Here is a 20345-nt window from a genome sequence, read left to right on the forward strand (position 1 = left end):
ATAAATTTGACTTTTTCTTTCTTTGTGACACTGTTTAAAAAAAAAATAGATGAAAATGAACTGTGAAATGGAAGAGGTGAATAACAACAGCAAAAAAAAAAATCAATGGACAAATGGACATGCAGTTCCAAAATGAGCATCAGTGATCTGGAGTGGAGAGAGATGTAGGAACCTGGTGCTTCAACCTCAGCTTCCTACCTGAGAGCTGTTCACTTGGTAGAGTCATCTTCAGGAGGAAGTAGATCCAAACCCAAACGTATTACAATTTTAAATAGTTATAACTGATACAACTGTGAGTAGATAGTTGGTGTGTAACTATCAATTGCAAACTACAGGAAAGCACGCTATCTTCCTAACGTAGTCTTTGAGTTTTCGCCTACTGAAACCAAATCTGTAAGTGTAAGTGATTCAAAGAGTGGCTGCAGACAACCTAGAACACAGTTCCGCACATGGTACAGCATTTTCGTGCAATGGAAAAAGCAGATATTTGACTTGCGAATTCTCGTTTTATTAAATAATGTTTTGCCAATCTAACATGCTGAGTGGTTAGGTAATTGTTTTCACTGACTATTTAATAACTTGAAGATATAAAATTGCTTAAATAATCTATAGCATTCTCAATATCACTTTCAGTTTATGCTTTTTAGTATGAACTATTAAAGTGTGTTTTAAGCACCTTTTACATGAATATCTGCTGTTAGTATGAGTGTTCACCACTATTTCTCTGCTCAATTTTTTTTTTGCCCCAGGGCAGTGATATTTGAAAAGTGGATCTAGTTATAAAGATAAACACAACTTTCTGGGGAGTCACATAAAAAAGGAATTAAAAGTCAAAAGGTATAACCTGAGACTCCAACCTTGAGAAGGTGTTCCTGGCATAGTGCATGATGCTGTCAAAATCATATCTTTCCCCAAGAGAGTTCACTTCTCCAGGCTCCATCTTCAGAAAATTGTACTCTTGACCTAAGTAAGCATCCAGGAAAAACATCAGAGAAGAGTTGTAAATGAAAGAAAAGGGAACAGAAATCTAGGACCTACTTTGGGGATATGGTGAGTGACTGGTGTTATTATTGCTTGTTTTGGTACACATATCCATTCATATGCAAAAAAAGCAAAACCATATGTCCTCACTCTATTGTCTAATTGGAACATGATCCTGGAGTGGAGCAATGACCTGATTTCTACAAAAGAAGATAAAGAAAAGCATATTGTTCTTCCACATATTCTATCCAGCTCATGCTATTCTTTTCTTTAAGATTTTATTGCCATTGGGAGTACTACACAAATAACTATAACTTTTAATAATTATTTACAACCATAGTCTGATATAAATTCAAATAATCAGGTCTTTGCACAAATTTCATTTTTATCATAGCCACCTAGTTTGAATGTAAATTGAAAGCCAAAATTTGTGCATTTTAGAAATTACTCTTGAAAAACCACCTAATCTCAAGCTTCTGAGTCACAGCGAGTCATAAATGCACAAACAATTTATCTGCAATGTGGATATTTTCAGCCTGGAATCTTCCCACTGTGGTAATTCCAGTCAATCAGGAAACTTCATCCAATAACTGTTCTTTTTCCTGTTAGCCTGAATGTTTAATCAAAAACAGTATTCAGAGGTATAATTTTCTAGCACTGCCAATATCTACTTATATATCTATTTTTATTATGCTCACATTCTTCCTTGCTTTAGTATCTCTCTATCTTGAATTGGAAATACACTCAGGAGAAGGGACTATTTTCGATTATATTGTCACCCTTATAAGTTTGTTTTGTTTTTGTTTTTTTGGTCCACATGATAAAAATGATTGACAGACAGAGGACAATACAAAGATGGTTAACAGCAAACCTCTCATCTATTTGGTGCCTCAAAGAAGTTTCAGAAATATTACCTTGTCTTTATTTCACTCTTAATGATATAAATGTAAAATGGACATTGAAAACTGTTTCAAGTTCCTAGGTATTCCTCCTTCCTCCTGGTCATATACATTTTCATTGATTTTGGTCTACTGATTACATCATTCTAGAAAAAAGATTTATTTGCCTGGTTCTGGGCATTATATGCCATGAATTTGCTTTGACTTCATAGATGCTACTTCCGTCTTTCAGAAGACATTCTGTAAGTGTTGCTTAAGTATTGCTGCTGTCCTTTTATTTGCAACTTTTTTTTTTTTGCTGTTCCCTCAAGTTGCCCTTAAATAGTCAAATCTACTACTAAATATTTATCTTTAGATACTCAATCTTATCACTCCTTTGCTACTAAAGAGGATCATCACAGGATTTTCCAATCCAGAATTAGGCTAAAACAATTGTTTTGTCCTTTTTCTTTCCCAAAAACATTGTGCTTATTCCCCATGTCTTGTTCTTAGTACCAATGTTTGTATTGTTGTTTGGAATAAAGCTTTTGAAGATCTCCACTCATGTTCCCATTAAAGCATTTTTGAGACTATTTGCATGTCTTCTTGCCCTTTCCTGCTCAAATACAGAGAAGCTACTTATGCCAGAGAAACCATTTATGCAGGATTCTGCTAGTTCTCCAAGCCTTTAGCTTTGTCCTCCCCACCCCAAGTTAAAGGTCCCACAGCAAGCAGAGCTTTCCAAATCTGAGTTTGTTTACAGTCCATGACGGTTTAAATGAGAACAGCCCACATAGGCTCATATACTGAAACACTTGATCCTCAGTTGGTGGAATTGTTAGAAGAGGTGTGCCATTTGGGGTAGGTTTGAGGTTTTAAAAGTCTACATCATTCCCATTTAGTTCTTTCTTTCCTCCCATTGACAGATCAAGGTGTAAGCGCTCAGCTACCACTCCATTGCCACGCCTTTGTGCCTTCTACGGTGCTCTCTGCCATGATGACCATGCATTCCAACCGCGGTGCTGGGGATTTAGCTCAGTGGTAGAGCGCTTGCCTAGCATGTGCAAGGCCCTGGGTTCGGCCCTCAGCTCTGGGGGAAAAAAGTGTCCAACTCTAACCCTCTAAAGAGTGAGCTTCAAATAAACTCTTGCTTCTATAAAGGGCCTTGGTCAGGATGTCTTATCACAACAAAGAGAAAAGTAACCAGGACTCCGTCCTTCAGTTATTCCCAGTACAGGGCCAAGCATCCATTTGCTAGACCTGAACAGATGATTCTGATTCTTGGTAATCTAACCTCCATGGGCAATTAATAATTAAGAACCAATCCCCCCACTTATAATTTGCCATGGACCAGTAGGACAGAGCTAAAAAGTGTTATGAGATGCTGCAGCCTAAATATTTCACCACCTTTTAAATTCACCGTCTCCTTTTCTTTTCAGGTTTTCTTAATTCTAGCTTTGGTGACAATTGTTTTTATTTACTGAAAGTAACATTCGTCATGCTTTGCTTAGACTCTGCAGTGTTTCCATAGTGTGCCCATGATTCCCTCTTCACACATACATGTCTCTGTCTATCCACAGAGTTCACAGTAAGCTTTGGATTTTCCATAGCAGTATCTCAACAAACTAATGCTGTGGTAACTAGACTGAGATAGATCAGGAACAAAGATACAAATGCTACTCATTACAGAATGTCCTCAGAAATTCAACAATGTCCTTTAATTGACTGTGAATGGATGAGAAAATAAGACCCCTTATGACTCTGCTTATGCTTAAAATACATACTACCACAAAATGCCAAACAAGACTTGGAAATTTTTTCAAATGAAATGTACTGGCATTTCTGAATATGAGAGATGAAAGAAATATAAAATTTTACTCACTCACAAGACCCTAAGAGAAAATTAGATTTTTACCATAAATTATATTTCAATTCATACACATGTTTTTTAAAATCTATCTTTAGTATAGTCATGTCTAAGAAGAAAAATAGAAGAAACTATTAAGATTATCTTGGGAACAACTCATTTCACTGGAATTTTCTCCACAAATTATACCTGGCCCAGCATCAGTTCTTATAGCTACAGTACACAATGGCAAGCCCTGAACCCTTTTTAAGTCTTTACAGCATGAATCAAAGAACTAAGTATAAAAAATGTTTATTAAAATGATTAAGTCTTATCAGCTTATTGCTCAAGAGCTCATACCCATTCATGAAATGCATCCATATTTAAAATAAAATAGCTCTATCTTAGGAAAGAAAGCTGAGAAACAACAAGTTTTAATACAGTAAAATGTTGACTATACTACATTAAGAAAGGTTTGCATGGTTTAGAAATGTAAGCTTACAGGTCCCCAAAGCTCTCTCACCTGGCTGGATATTCTCTCTTATGATGGTGACATGGTTGTCTCGGTCAGGGCGAGTGTGTTCATGCCAAAAGCCTATCACATGGCCCAGTTCATGAACAACGATTCCAAACTTGTCACAGTTCTTCCCAATAGAGATGGCCTGAGGGCCATTCCCCCGCCGACCAACATAGGAGCAGCATCTATAAAAAGTGGACAGCAGAGAAAGGACTTGTGAAGTGCAGACTAGATATGCCGGCATGGAACTCCCAGAAAACAACAGTGATCTGCTATAGAGCCCAACACATCCTGAGTCAGGACAGCCTTTTATTAGTGAGTTTTAAGTTCTTGAATGATCAGACTTTCCCTTTAATTAAATGCTTGGCAATTACTTTTATATTAGAAAGTAAGCTTTAACATATTTTTACAGTGTTCAGAAGTTAGATCAGAGACAACTATGATAATGATGACATACAATGTTTATGAAAAGTATGTTTACCCTTCAATATTTGCATTTATAATCATTACATTATCAGTGTAGTTATCTGCCAATTAATGCAATTCTACTTTATTTTAAACTAGAATTTGCTTTTATCCTTTAGAGAAAAAGGAAAAAATCCATCTGTGAAAGACACTGGCTAATCAAAATATAAATTAAACTTCTTACTAAAGGAGTAATTCTGAAACTGAGAAAATGCTTTTTTAAAAGTTATTTAAGGGGTTGGGGACACAGCTCATGGGTTAAGTGCATGCCACTGCAGATGTAAGGAACAGAGATCAGATTCTTAGGACCCATGGAAATGTCATGGGCCTAGACATCAGTGTAACCCTAGCCTCTGACAGCAAACACCAGGAAATCACCAGAGCAAGCTAGACAGAGATACAGATTATCCAACGGGCCACTCTGTGCTTCAATTAAGAGACCATGATTCAATAATACAGTGGAAGAACCACTGAACCACTAAGGACAGGTCTCAACATCAACCCAGAGCTCCGTATGCAAACACACACACACAAAAAAACTAAGGTAGATACAAATGTTAAATGGTGGGGGAGCATACAGGATGGATGAAAGAATCAAGATTTCCTTCAGTCCTGAATGTATGTGGTTGATTCCTAAGACCCACATGATAGAGAGAAAGAGGGCCCACTCTGGGAAGTTGTTCTCTGATCTCCAAGTGTGTGTCATGGCATACACACCTACACAGATTAACACACGCATGCACAAACAAATAAATGTGATATTACAAAAGTTAAGTATAGGTGAATTACCTACAGTTAGTAGTTAACTGGAAGAGGAGGTTCAATCTCAATGTCTCCCCAAGATTCATAAGTCTAAATGTAGCCCCTAATGAGCTTTAGTTTAAAGTGTGGCTTTGAAAAAAAATTGGACATGTGTGTAGAGTCCTTACTAGTTAGATTAACCCCTTAAGAAGAAAGCTCTAGCCACCTTCCACCTTTCTACCATGTAAGGACACAGCATAAGCACCTTCATTTAACATCCAAAGAGTGTCCTCACAAATCCAGAAAGCTCACAGTGTATAAGCGACCTAGACCATGGTGCTCAGTGACATAGCACTGTGTGGACTGTGACAACTTATGAAGGAGAAATACCAATTGACAGCTGTTGCAAATGTTATTAGACTTTTATGACATGTGTCTATGGATCAGTTTTTAATATTAGAATGCAATATTTTGTACAACTACTCAAGGAGTGCCCTTGATGGTCAGACAGAATGTCAAACACTCAAGAACAAAGTTTCTTCAACTCTTTCTTACATACATGATGTTTTTCATCCAAAATAAGGTTCCATTTATCCATTTACATATGCTACACATGCACATGTGTGTGTATGTGACAGAGCATCCTGCATACACTTACAACAGCGAGAACACACAAGATATCTACTTTAAAGTAAGTTTAAAACAGTATTATTGTAGTCGTAAGTGCAAATAAATTTCGCCTGAAGCATTAATAATTACAGTTTGCATGCAAATAGTTTCTCAGACGATCCTCTACAGTAGAGAGTAGCAAATAGTTGTTCTTGAAGTTGGGAATCATAGAGCACTAGACACTGCCAAGAGCCTTTTTGATTTATTAAGTTTTCAATACAATAAATTAATTACTCAAATGATGCAAAAGGATTTTATTCTTTAAATTTCACTCTTTTCAGTTTGACAGTCTTGTTAATTTTTGACAAATATAAATCCTTACGTTGTCTCTCACCCTCTTATTCTTTCCTACTTAATTACATGAGCTTCAAATGTCTATACATTTTTAGCGCATGCTATGCCAATATGAGATGTTAATTTACACTCATTATTTGTGAGTGCTATATCAACTAATTAAGATTAGTACATCAATAATAGAAGCCTTGGATAACTGGTGGGTGAACAGTGATATTAATGATTTATCTGCTTTATCCCATGTATGTTTTATAAATAATACATGTAATCCACACACAGATACTTACTACATATTAAAAAGTAACTGCTCAAGTACTCAAACCTTACTTCATTTAGAAACTGATTGTGGTTTTTTTTTTTTTTTTGCAAACTTTGGAGATTTAAACTAAAATATTTGCTGTTTTAAAGCAACTGTAAGAAGACAGAAATATCTGATGATTATATAGCAATTAAGCTACCCATGTTGAGTCATTCTTGCTGGTTATATCCAGAGAACACAGCACTCTGCAAAAGGAATTCTGAGGGACAGAAAGGCTGTCTATTTATTTAATCCTAAAACACCCTTTTTGGCATAATTGAACCCAGAGCAATTTCCCATAATAAGATGGGCTTCATAGTGGAATTCACTGTGCCTATTTCATAGTGCTATTATTTTCAATGGCCCTGGGAAATAAGAAAAATGTGGTGCTTTGATCCTTGACTAAATGGAGGATTCTAGACATTGAAGTTCATTAAATACACGCCTATACAAGTATAAGGCATGTGATGACAAGGTAACATGAAATTCAAAAATGCACGACCTCATCAAAGCACTGTCTTAGTTTCCAGTGAAATCAAGTTTGATGCTATTTTCTTCTATTTGGTTCTTCCCATTTCATTTCTAATTCATTTGTTGTTTCTTACATCAAAGGTTAACCTGCCCTCTCAGAAAAAAACAATTTCCGCATATAAAAGAGTTTCATTTCACCTTAAATTATATAAAGTAATCAAAATCTCCTGTGCCTGGCTTTCGTTTCAGGTTTACATACCAAAATACCATAAAAGTTTTCTTTCTGTCGATCCATAACCTAGGGTTCCTTTTACCTTTTTGTGATTCCTTTTAAACTACTTCCAATTATTTCATTTAATCACTATATGATCTTCACTAAACTGACTCAATTTTTTAGTTAGTTTCTATTTTTAGAAAGTCCTAGACCACAAAATGTCAAGTGCCCCATTAAACTGTTAAATACAAGAGGGCAGAAGTCTCCACTCCTTTTATTCACTGACTTAGCACAAGCATCTAAGACAAGGTGCAATTACAGTACATATTCCAGAGCTTGCTGAAATACCCACCCATCTTCCTTAGCTTCTCTACATCAATGAATAGTAAATATCTCACAGAGTATCTCCCCAATTTAGTTCTCAATCAATGGAAGAATAAATAAATAAACCACCTCTCCACACACTGGTTAACTCATCCTAGTGAAAACTCATGGAATTTTAATCTTCTTTGGCTTTCTCAGTTCAAGTACCAACAGTAATCACGAAGCCTCCTTTTCCTTCTAGTCATCAATCCTCTTGGCTATACCTTTAATCTAAGCTCAGAAACCATCCACGTCTATGGACTGCAATGCCAGTGTCCGTTTCTAATCTATCATTTCTCATGTGGCGTGTTGGATTGTCCACTAATTATTCTCCTATTCTTTCTTACCTCACTTTCACAATGTTTTGTTAACATCATGATAGTTTTTATATGTCAAGTCTGATTATGCCATTATTCAGCAACTCTGTGGTAAATTGTGTCAATGCTCAAAAATACTCATTCCCCATCTCTGGTTGATGATTACAAGTCCCTATTCCACTAATTCTGGGTTTTGTTACATGGCTTACTCTGGACAATATCACAGAAGCCCAAACTGTCATTTCTGGAGAAAACAGTTAAGAGCCAACACGTGGCTGACCATGTGGTTACCATTTGGTCTGCCATAAGAAAAACAATGACCAGAGGGAGGCATTTCTATGAGACTGCACATAGGGCTTAGATGGCCATATGTTAGTAAACAGCATTTGTTGCTCTAAGCAACTGAGTTGGAGGGGCCATTTGTTTTGATGCCTTCTAAATGATCTTCATACCCATAAATCTTCCCATAAACAGCTCATTTCTCACCACTGTCCATATTATCACTTCACTATATTCATTCCCCTGTGCTCTGCCTTGGACATGGAGTTAACTCATGCCTCCTTGTCAATTCCTATCTATCCCATCAGAAATTCAAACCTTCAAGAGAACCTCTCTTCTCTACCTTCTTCAAGTCTTTGCACAAATTTAACCTTCAATCTTCTCCATTTACCTTTCCTCTAAGAATTTATTGTGTTTTTTTTTCTTTTTTCTTTTTTTCTTTTCTTCCTTTTCTAGAATCTAAGCATTTTAGGAGACCGGACTCCCACCAGCTCTAGCTCACAGAACAGAGTTTCAGATGTGGCACAGCCTCCACAAATATTTCATGGGAAATGAGGTCATCTAAGTCAGGAAGGGGGGATAAGACTCCCATGGTGACAGAAGGCACAGCAGGGGTTAACAGGACTCTTTCTGAGGTTCACCCATCAACCTGGCTCTCCAGTTTTGCCTCAATATAGTTCAAGAATTCATTTAAAACCAACAAATAAATTGTTTGTCATTAAATTAACTTGTCTGTTGTTTGCACGCAAGAATCTGGGCTAGTACATTCTTCTAAGTGAAATTATTCTCTTGCAGAAAGAAAACACCTTCTGTTTAATGTTGTAACCCAAAACATAGTAGTATGAAAGTGGCACAGAATGGCGGAGTTTCAACATAAGCACAGGATAAACTCACTACTATCTTAGTGCAAACAGTCAAAATTCAAATATTGAAATTAAACCTAGAATGCAGTTAAACAAATTAACTTGGTAGTTGTTTTTTTTAATAGCTGTTAAAGACAATTAGGTTGACAAATATTACTGAAGAAGGTAATAGAGAAGTAGTAGAGATAAAGGACATTAGACTAAATTAATAAATTTAGTGACAAAAATCTCTCACAAAAGCAAATCAAATAATTTCCATTAAAAATACATTACAATTTATTCATAATTTTTCTTATAATACTTATCACTATTATAACAGCCATTCATTGAAAATTGTAAGTTCTCAGATTAATTTTTTTTCAAATATGGAAGGGAGATTAAATTATTTCCTATTGAAAATGGTTCAAAGACATTTATATATGGCACTTAGAAGTCAGATTTTCACAGGAGTAACATACGGACTCCACAGGTTATAATATGACCATATATATACATAATTAATGAAAAAAGAGGCTTTGAATTTCAAGGCCAGTGGGGAAGGGTATATAGGAGGATTTGGAGGGAGGAAATGGGAGAAATGTAATTAAATCTCAAAAATAAACACAAAAAATTTAAATGTAAAATGTCTGATTTTTAGAAACACAGATGAGCTTTAATTATCTGGGTAATTTGCAACTCTTTAAATTATTTTGATGTAAAAGATAAATGCTCACAGTGTTTTACTGTTTAAGAAATTCATGAGGCTGAAATAATGGTGACATTTTCTATATTTTCGTGAACACCTATATGTAAAACAATATGTGGGTGCCATGAGGGACACCAAGGTAAGTTGTATGCGCTGATCTGTGACAAAGATAAATACTGTTACTTGAGCAAGCTGAGGTAAGGTAACTGTGACCACTGCATGTAGAGCAAAGTCCCACTGTGGGCATCTAAAAATGGATGAGAACAAAGTCTGGGGAAGAATTCCACCAAGGAAAGACTAAGGCAATGGTGTTTTATCTTATTTCATTTAAAATTAATTTGCTATTTTATTTATTCAGTTTTTACTTAGTTGCTAATTTTGAACTGTTAGTAATCAAACCCAGGGCCTTGAACATGCAAGGCAAGTATTTCACAACTGAGAGACATTACTATTTCCTGATTACTTAATTGACAAATAGTAACTCTACACATCTGTGGGGACTAATACAACATTTCCATGCATGTGTTAATGCCCATTTCTAGAACCAGAACTGAAGTAAAATGGAAGAACAGGTCAGTTTGAACTTGTTTGCCCATGCTCCTAGGAGCATCCGTCTTCAACACTTCCATTTTTCTCTTCTTTTTTTTAATTTAAACAAATATTTATACCATATATCTTGATGTTTTCCTTTCCTTCAATTTCTCTCACATGCTTCCTCCCCACATTCCTCTCCACTCAACTCTTTCTCTCTCTCACACACACACATACACAGAGAGAGAGAGACAGAGACAGAGACAGAAAGACAGAGACAGAGATAGAGACAGAGAGGGGGTGTGGAGAGAGAGAGAGAGAGAGAGAGAGAGAGAGAGAGAGAGAGAACCAAAATGAAAATCAAAATAACAAACAAGATTAGTAAAACAAAAAATTCCCAAATCTTCAGAGACAAAAAGTCTACAAAAAATATCCTTGAGTTCGTTTTGTGAGAGGGGAAGTGGACATAGGCTCCCATCCCTAACCCAGAAGCAGCTGTCTGCAGTTGATGTTCACTGGCAGAGGAAAAGTGAGTCTCCTCCAGTGTAGTCTCAGTGGGTATCTCAGGACAGAGCCCCATGGACAGGTGCACTTGTCCGTTATACCCCTCTTGAGGTCTCCACACCGTCGCCATATACTTTGTCAAAGGAACGAATTGTCTTGTGCCGAGAGACTTTTCATGTTGTCTAATCTGTTTTCTTCTTTTACATTCTAAACACAGCACCTACCTCAAAAGGGCATTAAAAAAAAAACTATGAACAAAATAAAAAAGATGGGGAGTGAGGAAAATTGGTCTGGAAGGATGAAAGCAAAATGAGAAACTTTAAAGAGAAAAGAAAATGAATATAAATATCAATGTATTATGAACGAAAGCAGAGCTATGCTTTATAAAGTTGAAGAATGGGAAAGAGGAAAGATGTGTTGATCCATGTAATACGAATCTTAAAAGGTCTTATTAATTTAAAAAAAAAAAATCTGAAGCCAGATCGTGGAGTGAAAGCTGAAAGATCAGAGAAACAGAACAAGTCACAGCCAACCCCACCTTACCAACTCCTCAGCCTCCAGAGCGAGACTTCCTGTTTACTCACACCTTACATACACCTTTCTGTGCCCTGCCATCTTACTTCCTTCCAAGTGCTGGGATTAAAGGCATTTGTGCTTCCCAAGTACTTGGTAGCAAAGGCATGAGATCTCAAGTGCTGGGATTATAGGTGTGTGCTACCATGCCTAGCTCTGTTCCCAGTGTGGCCTTGAACTCACAGAGATCCAGATGGATCTCTGCCTCCTGAGTGATAGGATTAAAGGTGTGTGCCACCACTGCTATGTCTAATTTAGTGACTGGTTCTGTCTTCTGATCCCCAGATAAGTTTATTAGGGTACACAATATATTGGGGCACACAATATATCACCACAATCCAAAAGTATTATGTATTTAGAAATACATGAACTGGGCTGTGATTGTTAAAATTAGACAGAAGGAAGTACAGAGATCTGGATGTTTGAAATATGAAACAGATACAGGAACAAGAAAGCACCTCAAAGGTGACTGAAAATTACCCTGCCAAAACTCAAGCAATTTGAAGGAAATATTACTCAATTACTGAACAATGGATGATACTTTATGGCACTATCCAAAAATATCTGGAGACAATGATGTTTAATTTTTCTTAATGTCATTCAGGCCAAAATTGAAATCCATTACTTTTTAAAGTCAATTCATCTAGAAAAATATGGGAAAAGTGAAAATAATGTCATAGACTCACTCCCCTACTCACTGAAATTATGTATGTTTCCCTTAAATAGGAAAGGGGGCATGGTAGAGGAAGTATTTCCTCCAAAAGAATTAAGTAACCATTTTAACTTCTGTATATGGGCACAGAGTACTCAAATAGTTATTGCAGTTAGATAAATTCTTGTGTCAAGAAAAGCTTCAGGTAATAAATTCAAAATAGATGAAATAACATTTTTAAAAAATCAAAATTTTAAAACTTCTTTAAAAAGAAAACTGGTACTCTTCTCTTTATAAGTGAATATTCATTTTAAAAAAGTTTAGAAAATGCACTCAATTAGTTAAATACCAATTATGGCTATTGGCACTTCTGCTGTAGAAGCAGCTACTAAAATATCATCTAAGTATTTACAGAACATTTTAACTGAAAAATGTTTATATTTATTATTCATTGTGTCAAGGAGGAAGTACACATGACTGGGTGCACATGGAGAGATAAAGAGGTCAACTTGTAGGAGCTGATTTTCTGCTTGCAGCATGTAGATTTTGGAGACCACTTGGGCAACCAGGTCTGTTTGTACACACATTTACTCTCTGGGACATCTTGCCAACTTCCTAAAATTATTATCTATTTCAATGTAATAGTCTATAATAAATTCATATATACATATAAATCAATCCTATTTACCTCCCACTTCCTCCCCAGCTCCTACTGACTCCCCACACCTCTCTTTTAAATGTTATGTCCTTGTTTTATTATTTCTTTTCCTAAAATAATTTTTAAGAAAGTATTTGTTATCTTATAAGCACATTTGGGAAACACTATTGTAAGAGAAAACACCAAAGAATCTCAGAAAGTATAAAATCTTGCTCTCCTCAGCATGCTTGGAAGGCAATTGCTCATGGCGGTAACTTGGTAAATTAAGACAGGAGAGCAAGTAGATTGTTCTAATGATCTGAGATGCTACAAGGAGGAACTTGAGTCCCAACATAGGATGCAGAGACCAAATGACATGATGGTCAACCATACTAGAAACCAACTGCTTAGATTTCCCAGGGAGACTAGACATGGACAGTGAAGTTACAGAAGGCAGAATTCTAGAAAAATTGCTGTACCAAGAGAAATGACCTGCAAAGAGGTACAAAGCCCAGTGATCATAAAATACCTTTGTCTGAATGCAAATTTTCTTATGCAAAACTCAGACTGTCTCCTGGCCAAAGTACTACGCAAACAGGAAGAAAGGGATCCTACCTATCAGCCTTCCCCTTTTAGTCTTCAAAACTGAAGTCCATTCTCTACTTACCCACAAGGCCTATAGGTGAACACAATGTAACTCTCTTCATCACTTCTCTCAGTGAAAGTCACACATGTGTGCTTTTCCCAGTGTCTCATGGCCTGCTTGAACATGGCTCGCTGGCTGCCTGGAAAAATTCATGACTTTAATAAAACAGTGTGGGCTTTCAGGGAGGCGTGTTTTGTGATGGCTCCCCAATCCTGGCTGGCAGTCAAGCTTCCAGCCAGCAGTGTCATCTACCGTGCCTGGTTCACAGCACCACACATGAGTCATTGCTCAGAATCCACACTCATTTTATAACCAGAGGGTTAGACCCACTAGCTCTACAAATGTGTGCATACAGACTCTAAGGATATGTGTACATTCTTCCTGTCACTGCAGAGACGCTGCCTTCCAAAGTAAATTTCAAACAGTATAAAATGTGGCACAATACTGTAGACCCTAAGATGAAAGACTAAAGATATTTTACTTCAAATTCAGAGATGTTAAAAATTAGCAACCCAGGTTAAACGAACCCCTTTTTTCCCACATTTGTTTGGATAGTGTATTTTCTATAGTAGTACTCTATAAAAACATATAACCTGTATAATAGATTTCCTTTAGCATACACACACACACTGGGAATAGCTTACCAGTAAAGTTTCCTCCTATGACGTAAGGAATAACACCTCCCGGCCATATTCTTTCCGTTCTTGATGTAGCAGCTCTGGGAACTCGATTTTTCTCATTTTGCTCTGAGAATTTTGGAGGTGCTTTTCCTTTAGTGGTCTTATTTTGCTCCAAGCCTGTAACGACATTTAAATTATCGGTCAAACCGAAGTCACCTGCCAGAGAATATACTTCTCTTCAAGCATAAAAGTTCAACTATCTTAGATATGTATTTATTTATTTTTTAATTAAGACATTTTCTATTCATTTTACATATCAACCACAGATTCCCCTGTCCTCCCTTCTCCCACCCCCAGCCTTCCCTCCCAACCCACCTCCCATTCCCACCTCCCCAAGGCAAGGTCTCCCATGGGGAGTCAGCAGATCCTGGTACTATAAATATGTCCAAACTGCATTAAAAGAAAATGGCAGTCATTTTATATACTTTAAAAAATAAAGAAGTATTTAATTATTTCATGCCCCAACATCATTTCTCAGTGCCTTATGGATGAGTTATCATGAATTTCCATATTTCAGGCAATAGGATATAGAAGTCTGGAAAGAGTACAAGGTCATGGAAAAATTGTCTTACACTGCTTATCTTAGCAGCCCACAAGCCATTCATCACAGTTGATAAAATAGATACTGTTCCATAAGAGAACTCAATTTTCAATATTACTTCTTTAAATTATTCTGGCCAGGTACTTAATCATTGAAATCCAGGTTGGTATACCAATAGCACAAGGCAAAGCCATAATGTTACATCATATACATAGTTAAGAAAAATAAAGCACTGGCCACTGAGGCAATAGGCTGTCTCCATTCCTACCTACTCTGCTCTACTCCAGCTCTCAAGGGGAACAACATAGTAACCGTAGCAAAATGCTGCTTGTTCAAAGAAAACTCCAAGTCAGGAGTCTTGTTTTCTTTGCCTTTCTTGCAATGTTTTTTTTTTGTTTGTTTTGTTTTTGTTTTTTGTTTTTTTGCTGTGTTTGCTTTTTACCAATGTTCATGACTATTCTTTTCATTCATCAATCAGTATTCCTGTGATGCCCCTTACTATTAAATGCTCTGTTGTGATAAATACTGAACATAGACCCAATGACCAAGTCTGGAGTATGTCTATCCCTACAATGTCCTTAAGCAAACATATTGTCTTTGCTTATAAAGACCACTTCTGGAAAGTGTGCTCATTGATCATTGAATCATTAACCTATCAACTGAAACAATATGAGGACACTAAACCTAAATAAAGGACTTTACAAAAAGGTTTCAGATCCATGAATGGTAATGAGCTTAATATTATAGGTATTAACTAATTGTGAAACCAGAATAAAGATTTTATGACATATATACATGCATATACAAACATGTTATTATTATTTTGTTTTATTTTAGTGTTGTAGTATGAATCTTAAAGGATCTTATTAATGAAATCAAACCTGAAGCCAGTTTTTGGGGTGAGTGCTGGATGATTAGAGAAGCAGAACAAGCTACAGCTTCCTCACCTTGCCAATTCCCCAGTTGATCTTATCTCCTCAGACTGGAAGCTTCTGAGTTCTCATCCAAATGGATCTTAGCTGAACTGCTGCTCAAAAGTCTAAAACCTTAACCAGGCTAGTTCATTGTCCTCACGCCTTATATACCTTTCTGCTTTCTGCCATCACTTCCTGGGATTAAAGGCGTGATTCACCATGCCTGGCTGTTTCCAATGGGGCCTTGAACTCAGAGAGATCTGAATGGATCTCTGCCTCCCAAGTGATAGGATTAAAGGCGTGTGTGCCACCATTTTATGGCCTCTATGTCTGTCTAGTGGCTGTTCTGTTCTCTGACCCCAGATAAATTTATTAGGATGCACAATACTTTGGGGAACATAATATCACCACATAGTGTTTTGGTTGTTTTAAAATTTATTTATTTTCATGTATACAGATGTTTTACCTGCATGTATGTCAGTGCACTACATTTCTCCCTGATACCTGCAGAAGCTAGAAGTAAGCATCAGGTACCCTAGGACTGGAGTTTCAGTTCTGAGTTGCAATGTTGGTGCTGAGAATTGAATTGAGGTGCTCAGTATGAGCATCCAGTGCTCTTAAGGACTGAAGCAGTGCTCTTATTTTGTATTTTGTTTGATTGTGTGTAGAGAGCCGTGTGTAGCCGCACCCTAAAGATGGCTCTGGCTTCTACCCTCTGCCTTCCCGATGGCAAACACTCTTTAAGGTAAACAGCTCCTTATTTGGCTGTGCCTGGATTCGTGTGTTGCTGGCATATGTGTGAACCTGTGGACAGTGCCCACGTGGCTGCTTGGGGTTGGCAGCCCAGCCCTACTTAGGTGCTGGGAGAGGCTTGCCCCGGAGAGAGAGACACAATGCAATTAATCAAAGGTCTGAATAAACTGTAATGAGAAGGATCCTGGTGTCGCGTCTTCCTTGCTGGTTGAGGCGGGCGCGACAATTGTGGTTTGTTTTTATTGGGGGGTTTGTTTGTGTGTATGCTTGTTATTTGTTTGCTTGTTTGCTTTGAGGCAGGGTCTTAGGTATTCCTAAAATCCATCGTGTAGCTCAGGCCACCTCTAGCTTATGGCAATACACCTTGCCAACCTCCAAAGTGATATGGATTACCGTCATGAACCACCATGCTTGGTCCAACTCTTTTCTAAACTGAAATATCCTTTTGTCAAGTTAATAAAAATGGTTTTCATTTAGAAACAAATACCACTGTGCTTTCTTTTTTATTTGATAAAAATTGAGGCAGCCCCATGGCCTATGAAAATATTTTGGTATTCTCTTAATGAACCAGAAATAAATATCAATAATTAATTAATAAATACTTATCATTTTATATAAGGAAAAGCTTAAGCTAAGTCAAGAGAACATTTCAATTTTCTCCAACTTATGTTTCAAATACCAGGCATGAATTATCAATTAACAAAATACAAAAGGGACTCTTTCTCACTGTATTCTTTACCTCCTTTACAGAATAGTGGCACACTGATTTTAATAAACTGAATTTCTATGGGTATCATTTTTACTGTACATCAAGTCAAGAGTCTGCAACTTTAAGCATTGATATACCAGAGCCAAGTCTTCTTATCCTGTCTATAAGTTGATAGAGGGCCCCTCGCTTCTTTGGTATGCCGTGGTCTCCAAATCCACCTAAAGAATAAAGGAAAAATATTAAGTCTAATGCTGCCAGTCCTTCCAAATAAACAATAGTAATACTGCTGTTTCTGCTTGGTTGGGTTTTTATGTGGAGTGAATGTGTTAGAAAGCATTATCCAAGAATCTTTGTAGAGGGTAAAGTTTCTATGGAACACTTGCCAGTAGCTGAGAATAAGGAGGTGGGAGAAACTCACCAGCAACATAAATGACTTTATTTGGGCATCATGACAATTGAGTTATCTATTGATAATCTGAAACATTCTTCTTCTCTGTGGCCTTGACACCACCTGTTGCCACACAACTATGTTATGCAGAATGTCAGGAAGTCACAGAGCCCTGCTGATGGCTTCCCAGCTATTTTCCCCTCGTAAGCTGAGTCTGTTCAGATGTCTTGCCCATAAGTAGAAATCAAAACACTAGAAGAACAAGCAGGCTTGCAGGACAAGTTTTGTTCCTAAACTTTGAAATATCAGGTCAAATTTTATAATACATTCAGCTACACCTTGAAAGTTATTTTTCCCTAATTTATACAATCAAGAAAAAGTCACAAGGTCAGTAACTCAATGCAATGTTCAATTGCAAAATGTGTTGCATTACATTATGCAATTTGCAAGATTTTTAAAAAGAATAATAAAATGGCTCAAGGATGTTCCAGAATATAAGGAAGAAAAGAGGAGAGGATTAAGGAAATCTAACCTCTTAAAGGAGAAGCTAACGTCCTTATAAGGCAAACAGTGGGAGCAGGGGCTAGTAGTCTGCTTAATTATTTGCATTACATGGTCACATTTTTTTTTTCTGTGCAGCTTGAGAAAAATTTTTAAAATTTTTCAGACATTTCAGAAAGATGAGATCACACTCAAATGTACTCATTCCTAAGCAGTCATTTGAAACCCTTTTAAAGTATGGGTTCTACTTGTTTTAAGCAACCATTGTATGAAAACTTTAGTTATATTCTATGGGGCCAAAATGCATGTAACTAGATCTCTATAGGTCACCTTATGAAAAATAAACACATATCTTGGCTTCTAACGAGATAGTTCTACAGATGTGAATCATAGAATTGAAAGGTGATGTTCTAAGACTATGGAAGGAAATCATACTTGGGAGAATAGTGGAACAATTTTGAATAATATTAAGAATAAATGAAATAAAGTTTAGCACTAGAAGAAACGAAACAAAGGTTGACACTGGCAGCTCACGCAGCTTTAAAAGGGTTGTAATGTTGTCACTTGTTCTCAAGTCCAGTGGAAACACACGAATCAAGTGTTTATTTGTAATGATAACTCAGACATTTTGAAATTAGAAGAAGAGGAAAATAAGAACTCTACATAAAAAAAAAATCACAGGAAAAAAATAATGGAGTAAAATCACCAAATACAGGACACTTAAATGATCTGAAATTCACCACTGGAGTGCAAGTGACAGCTGAGCGTTCTGTCCTGTGTGCTTGTCAACATGGACTTATAATGTTTATATTTATCAAAATCATATTGTGTCCTGTACTATATAAAGAGATATTATTTTCCCTCCAACTACGTTGTCTCAGGGCTTACATCTAAATGAAATATCAACATTAAATGGTAGTGGTGTTTCTTAATCACAGAAACTCAATGGCTCCTAAACAGTGTGGGAAGTGAGGCCTAAGAAATGGCCTAAATAGTACATAGAGCAAAGGGTAACTTGAATAGAAACTCAAAACTTAGTTTAACGAACACAGGGTTTTGCAGAGTGGTGTCAGTTCTTTATCATCCAGAATAAATTGCCCCATAAAAGTTGGAGGAAGAAGCATATTGTGGAGGAAGATGCTGTCCAAATTCCATGCTAAGCCTAGCAGAGAGGTCTTGGAAAGAGAGCCAACTATGACTAAGTAGATATGAAAATGTCACGAGGAGATCTGCACCTTTGCTGGTGTGTGTGAGAGAGGTTAAAGGAAATTGATAGCTTTGAAAATCTGAAAAGCAAGTTCTGCAGCCTTTAGTTGTGCAGTGTTTGGAATACACAGCCCAAAGTATGTCTATATGCCAACCACATATAGTTCTCAAGATATCCTAGCATAGGTTATTAATATGTGTTATAGATTTCCTACGTTTTTGTATTTGCTTATGTACATACATTTGTCTATATAACAAAGGCCAAAACATAGTTTTTTAGTGAAATCCTTAGATTTTACCTTTTGTATTCCTCATGCAAGACTTTTCTTAACTTCAATAGTGATATTTTAACTCAATAAGTAAATGCCCTTATTTTAGAAATTGCTTCCTAAAACATGTAATATGGGGATGTGATATGGCATTTTATACATATTTTCAGTAATTAATTTCAAAATGTTTTCACACATTTGTATGTGCATGTCTGCACACACACACACACACACACACACACACACACACACACAGAGCAAACTGTTAACATCTGCTGCATTTAGGAATCATACCACTGGCATCCTCTGCATTATCATACAGCTTTTCCATGTGTTTGAAATTTTCTGAGACAAAAGCTTACCAAAAAAAAAAAAATGAGCTAGACAAAGAAATATTGATGCACAGTAAAAAGTCTTAACTCTAAGACAGATTTATCTGCTGGATAGCAGAGAATAATTGTACACATATTTAATATCACATAGGCCAAGATAGTTGTTCTCAACCTTCCTTAAGGCTGTGGCCCTTTTTAATACAGTTAATCATATTTTGGTGACCCCACAACCCCAAAATTATTTTTATTGCTACTTCTTAACTTTAATTTTGCTACTGTATGAATCAGTTACAATCTGATACACAAGATATCTGATATGTGACCCCTGTGAAAGGGTCATTTGACTCCCCAAGAGTTCACCACCTATAGGTTGAGAATCACTGGGATAAGTAAGAGAAGGTCAAAGAGAGGGATTCATAAGATAAAAGGAATGCATCAAACCAATGTTTTAATGCCTGGTGTGGTAGCAGTTGATTATAACACTTGGGAGGTGAAGGGAGGAGCATTGGAGGCCAGTGTGAACAGTATAGAAAGGCTGAAGCTAGCCTAGGCTGCATGACTCACTACCTCAACAATTAATAAATAAATATATAAATAAATATTCATCAGCTATAACTAAAAAACAAAA

The 20345-nt window shown here is 36.7% G+C and overlaps 1 protein-coding gene across 1 annotated transcript in view; it reads right to left on the reverse strand.

The window, feature by feature from the left end:
* Positions 1-20345, reverse strand: part of Tll1 (tolloid like 1) — a 176378-nt gene that overhangs the window by 73489 nt on the left and 82544 nt on the right. Inside the window, exons 3-7 of the mRNA XM_036166488.1 lie at positions 17159-17239; positions 14069-14221; positions 13446-13563; positions 4229-4407; positions 858-963 (exon numbers count right to left, since the gene is read on the reverse strand). Coding sequence (XP_036022381.1) covers positions 858-963; positions 4229-4407; positions 13446-13563; positions 14069-14221; positions 17159-17239 — 637 coding nt within the window. The remainder of the gene's footprint in view (positions 1-857; positions 964-4228; positions 4408-13445; positions 13564-14068; positions 14222-17158; positions 17240-20345) is intronic.

Source organism: Onychomys torridus, chromosome 17, assembly GCF_903995425.1.
Source record: "Onychomys torridus chromosome 17, mOncTor1.1, whole genome shotgun sequence".
Taxonomy (NCBI): Eukaryota; Metazoa; Chordata; class Mammalia; order Rodentia; family Cricetidae; genus Onychomys; species Onychomys torridus.